General features: G+C 33.4%; 1 protein-coding gene across 1 annotated transcript; it reads left to right on the top strand.

Moving 5' to 3' along the window:
• Window positions 1–3,535: 3,535 nt before the first annotated feature.
• Window positions 3,536–4,267, top strand: LOC149237452 (uncharacterized). Its single transcript, XM_089369276.1, has one exon. The coding sequence runs from the start codon at window positions 3,536–3,538 to the stop codon at window positions 4,265–4,267; it is 732 nt and encodes a 243-aa protein (XP_089225402.1).
• The last annotated feature ends 2,166 nt before the right edge of the window (window positions 4,268–6,433 follow it).

Below are 6,433 nucleotides of genomic sequence, written 5' to 3'. Positions count from 1 at the left end.
GACTTTGAAGAATCGTTCAGCGGTTCTACTGGGAAGATTCGGGCTTTTTACTGAGGCATAATTTTGTTTTGAATATATTTTTTTGGCGCTGGAAATTGATAATTTATTTTAGAATTTCAATGTTTCCATCAAGATTTTAATATTAAAAATGGATTTAGCATCATGACTATTCTAATACTAAAATTTATTAGCTTTATCACTATTTTGATACTAAACATCAATTCAGCGTTATTAAATTTTGACAAAATTTTAACCAAAAATATGCAGGAAAAACCAACCTTTTCCAAGACGAAGTTGTCAGCTATTTAGACTACGCGGGAAGAGCTGGGATCTTTCGGTGGAGTACGTCACGTGCCTCGTGACTATTTCCATTTCAATGTGTGTTTTTGTTATGATTGAACTTTGAAATTAGTGTTTTTAATTAGAATCCAAATAATTATTATTAAAAAAACTTATTAGTGTTTTTGTTATGATTGAACTTTGAAAAAATAATTATTATTAAAAAAAATTATCTGTGCAATCTTAAGTTTTTGGGATGGTGTGTCTTGTAGTAGTATGTTATGGGATTAAATTTTGATTGCAATTACCATAATGGTGTATGATATGGGATTAAATTTAGACCATAATCATTTTAATTTTTAGGTGATCATTTTGAGTAAGTAATTGGAAATTTGAATATAACAATTTTGTATTCATAATTATTTTAATTTTTATGAATTTTAAATAAATTTTATAAATTTGGAAATTTGAATATAAAAAAATTGTATTCATATTTATTTTACATTTTAATGAGCTTGCTATATAAATTTTATATTTTCATAAGTTTCCTAAATAAATTTAATATATATATATTTTCTAAATAAATTTATAAAATATATATATATATATATATATATTTTCTAAATTCAATTCTTTATTGAATAATTAAGAAAAAACTCTATTTAAAAATTACATAGAAAAATTCACGTTTGAATCATCCAATATAATTCATCAAAATAAAATAGAATCATCCAATATAATTCATCAAAACAAGATAAAAAACAAATCAGAGCACCAATTTAAATTAAAAAACAATATAAAAACCTTTAATTAAATTAACAACCATAATAAATAACTAATTTATAAATACTATTTTTTAAATTTTAACATTAATTTTTAATTATACACCATCGTTTTAATTCAAAGTTTTCATAACATATATATTTCAAAAATTTAAATAAAAACCGTGTAAATATATTTAGTATTTCGTACAATCCATGCCATTGTAAAGGTTGTCATTTGATTTTCTTTAAATCAAGAAAGGTAAAATAAAAGGCCAACTTTTCCGTACATATGTACTCCAAAATTTTAATCAAATATTGTTAAAAGAATATAATGGTTTAATTTAAAATTAAAGGATCAGTAACATGTCTATTATTATTATATCACTTCATTCTTAAACCTTTGAACTTGGTCCATTAAAATTCTAACTACTTACACAACACACTCTTTTATATATTGATAGTTTTATCATATTGTGGCAATATAAAAATATATATGCGTTTTAATTTTTAAAATTTCATATATATTGAATGCATTTAAGTAATGCACATTTCTTTTCGTTTAGATGTATTAATTTTATCGTGTAATCCACCCCCATATTTAATAATGTTAGTAATAAATATTCAAATTAATTTATTAAAATCTATATAATTTAAAGGTTGTGGTTTTATATATATATATATATATATTTATTTATTTTTTTTTAATTTTAGATATGGTATGTGATTTATTGTGGTCAGAGACGTTCTATAATGATATAGGGTAGATCTCGAGAGTAAAAAATTAATATGTCATTTTTAATGTTTAACATTTAACATTTTTAATCTAATGTCAACCTTATTTAAAAATCAATCTAATTATTATTATATATAAATACAATATAAATTTAAAATATAAAGAGGTTTACGAACACTAAAAAAAAGGTATGGTAAATAAATAAAAATATAAATAAACTAGAAGTATGGAAAATAAATAAAACATATTTTAATACTTACTCAGTAAGTATGGTAAATAAATAAAAATATAAATAAACTAGAGGTATGATAAATAAATACAACCTCTCTATTTAAGCCTTTGCCATCATAAATACAACCTCTCTATTTAAGCCTTTTCCATGGTCTGCCTCTTCATCTGGTTCTAATGATGAACCCGTTGGCCAAAAAGTTCTCTCATGTGATTTCTACCAAAAGACTTTGTTTAAATACAACCTCTTTTTATAGTTACTCCATAAACCTCTTTATATTTACTAAAACTAAAAAAAGATGTTTTATTGAGGTGAAGCCTATGGGTTAAATACCATGGGACAAATTATTATTAGTATCATGGGCCAAATACCATATTTATAAAAGAGGTACGGTAAATAAATAAATATAAAAGAGGTATAAAGAGGTATGGTTAATAAATAAATATAAAATAGGTATAAAGAAGTATGGTAAATAAATAAAAGTATAACAAATAGGATTAAAAATCAACATCTAATTATATACCAAGCTTATGGGCCAAATACCATGGTAACTAAAAAAGATATGATAAATAAATATAAATATAAATAAACCACAGGTATGGTAAATAAATAAAACCTCTTTTTATATTTACTCCATAAATCTCTTTATTCTTACAAACACTCAAAAAAGAGGTTTTATTTCGGTGAAGCCTATGAGACAAATACCATGGGCCAAATTATTATTAATAACATGCAAAAAGATATTATTAACCCTAATATTTTTTTCTGTTAAGCTTGGCATGACCATTTCATTTTCTATTAAACAAAGGCAAATTTACGCCACATAGATTGGCTAGGTGGCCTCAACTTGCCCTCGAGGGAAACTAAGTCTCTTAGCCACCTATCTGCATTGTAAGCCATCCAAGGACACTATAGTCTTAATCTCTCTAGCCAAGCTATATAATAATGTCCATACACTAGATATTTATCTAAACTTATATTTGCATGATGAAAACTAAAAGTTATCCGCATAAAACAAAAGTAAACGTGGGGAAGTGACTAGTCCTTCTGCTCCTCCGAAATGGAAATGGAAAGCCAAAAAGAAAAGGAACCAAAGGGAAATAAGCTAAAGAATAAGGAGGCCGGAGCGAGCCAAGGAGAGGAGGCTACCATGCAAATGATGGAGCAAAACCTAATGGAGATTGATAACCCGAAAGAGGACTTGAGCGTTGAGGAGCAAGTGATGAAACGTTTGTTGCATGAATGGAAGCATTTAGATGAACGGTTCATCCCTAAAGACCAAAAGAAAATCTACAAAGAAACCTTCAAGCAGTGTAAAGATAAACAGGGCTCAACGATCACAACCCAGCCAGACCATCTAGGGTCTCATGTCGGTCAAGGGCAAGACACATGAATCCAAGTTAAAGGGGAAAAGAAGCGGGGTAGGAGAACAATGAACAAATCCATCTAGATGGTTGGAGAGCTACTAGTAAATTCTGGAAGAGTAGTTCCATTGTCAGAAGTCTTTCAACAACCCTTAAAATTATTGCAATGATTATAACATCATGGAACATTAGAGGCCTCAATAGCAGAGGCAAACAGAGGTACGTTAAAGAGAGATTGAAGAAAGATAAGCCCAGTATCATGATAGTACAGGAAACCAAAATTAGTGAAATAAAATTGAAGGGGATTCTGGAAAACTTTAAACCTGAGTATCAGGTCATGGCCCAGGACGCAAGTGGCAGTGTTGGGGGATTGGCGATTATATGGAATCCTGAAGAAGTTTTGTTTGAAGACTGGGTTAGCCTCCTATTAATTATGTCAGGTAAATTCCGAAACATTGGTTCCAAAGAATGGGTGCTACTTACTGGGGTTTATGGACGTCATACCTCGGGAGAAAGAGGAGATTTCTTACAAAAGCTAGCAAACATGAGAAACCTTTACCCAGATGACCTGTGGATAGTCGGAGGGGATTTTAATATGATCAAAACCCTAGCGGAGAAGAAGGTAGGAATGCGAAGGGTGGATGCAGATATGGAAGCCTTTAGTGAAACCATATCAAATTTTCACCTCATTGACATGCCAACAATCAATAGTGTTCATACCTGGAACAATAGAAGGGGAGGGATACATCAAATCTCATCTCGATTGGATAGGTTCCTAACCTCGGAGCAAGTCATAAGCAGAGATATATCCATGGATGCCTCGATCCTCCCATGTATGGGGTCGGATCACTGGCTGATAAGACTGGAAGTGGACCTGAAAGCAAGACCTAAGAACTGACCCTTCAGGTTTGAAGCCTTCTGGCTAAGAGATCCAGACCTCATTAAAAGAATTGAGGAGTGGTGTAAAATGAGTGAACAACAAGGAAGGAACTGTATGCATAACTTCCAGCTAAAACTCAAAGAATTAAAGAAGAAACTCAGGAAATGGAATAAAGAAGAATTTGGACACATCATTAAGGACCAAAACGAGATAAACAAGCACATGATGGAAGTACAGAAACAAATCATACAGGAAGGGAGATCTGAAGAGATTGTCCAAGAAGAAGGAATGCCAATAAACCAGATGGACAAAATAAGAAAACAGGAAGAGATCCTCTAGAAACATAAATCTCGGGTAAACTGGCTGCGAGAAGGTGGGCAAAATACAAGATTCTTTCACAAAGCCATGGTTCATGACCGAAAACACAATAGAATCTACCCCTTGAAAGACGAGGAAGGGCATCAAAGAGTCCAACATGAAGAGATGGAGGAGCTCCTTGTACACCACTTCAAAGACCTCCTCTCAAAACCCCCAGAAAATAGAACGAAAGCCATCCAAATAATTACGCAAAGCATTCCCCAACTAGTAACTCGAGATCAGAACCAGACCCTCATGTGTGTTGCTACCCTGGAAGAAGTGGAAGAGATAGTCAATGGAATGCAGAAGAATAAATCCCCAAGACCTGATGGGTTCACTGCGGAATTCTATCAAGCCACCTGGAAATTCATGGGACAAGATATCCTAGAGGTAGTAGAGGAATCTCATCGAAACCAAAAGGTATGCCCCAGTTTGAACTCTACTTTATAGCTTTGATTCCTAAAACTTCAAAATCTGAAGATCCTCAAGGATTTCATCCTATTGCCTTATGTAATGTTATTTACAAAATCATTGCTACTCTTATTGTAAAACGACTAAAACCTCTATTGTTGAGCCTTATCTCTTCGGAGCAAACAAGATTTGTAGAAGGTAGGCAAATCCTGGACAGGTTCATCACTTCTGAGGAAGTTGTTCACTCTCTCAAGGCTTAAAGGCTTCCAAGTATGATGATTAAGCTAGATTTATCCAAGGCATACGATAGGCTTAGTTGGGTCCATCTGTCGGGTATCCTCAAAGCCTATGGTTTTGCCCAAAGATGGATAAATTGGATCCTCTCCATGATCTCCTCCCCTGTCATCTCTATTCTGTTGAACGAGACTCCTACCTTTGCTTTTAATCCAACCCGGGGCCTAAGGCAGGGGGACCCAATATCTCCTTTCTTGTTTATCATTGCGGTTGAAGGGCTAGGCCAGTACATAAAAAATGAAGTTAGAGAGTCTAGGTTTAGAGACCTAAGGATATGGGGCAACTACCTAACCATCACCCACCAACAATTTGTAGACGATATCATGCTTTTCTGCTAGGTCTACTTGAAGGAAGCCCGCTGAATAAAGGGAATTCTCAACACTTTCATGGAGGCCTCAGGGACAAGGATAAACAATGAAAAATCTTGTATTTTTTTCTTTAATACCCAAGGGAATGTCAAGACCCATCTTGCCAGGATCCTAGGGTTTAGCATTGGAAACATTTCATCCAAATACCTGGGTATGCCCCTATCGGATAACCCTCTAAGATTATCCTATTGGTAACAAATCCTCCAAAAATTGCAAGTAAATCTAAGTTGTTGGGCCTTCAGATTCCTCAACCTAGCTGGTAGGACGGTCCTTCTTAAAGTTGTGCTACAATTGATACCAATTTACCAACTTTCAGGCATGACATCCCCCAAAGAGGCGTGTTCCAAAATGGTGGATATCTTTAAGAAATTCCTGTGGAGAGGGGCTCAACAGATCAGAAAGTGGGCACTAGTATCCTGGCAAGGCTTGACAAAAAAGAAAATGGATGGTGGGTTAGGTCTCATAGACCCCTATATCTTGAATCAAACAATGGGATAAAAAATTTGGTGGCGGTGGATTGGAGGTGGAAGGGACCTATGGAAACAAATATGGATAAGAAAATAAAATATGCTGGAGAGAACTAAGGATATCTTGAGATATTGAGACCCTCCAAAAGGATCGACAGTGTGGAACTTGGCAACCCATAATATACATCATATAAACCAACATGCCTTATGGGAGATACATAATGGCATAACAACAAGTTTTTGGATGGACTCCTGGCGACAAAGGGAATGAATGATCGATAGGGAAG

Source organism: Pinus tabuliformis, chromosome 8 (assembly GCF_031772625.1).
Source record: "Pinus tabuliformis cultivar Carrire ecotype Pingquan chromosome 8, CPIR1, whole genome shotgun sequence".
Lineage (NCBI taxonomy): Eukaryota > Viridiplantae > Streptophyta > Pinopsida > Pinales > Pinaceae > Pinus > Pinus tabuliformis.
Note: the sequence above shows the minus strand (reverse complement) of the source record. Positions and strands in the feature narration are given on the sequence as shown.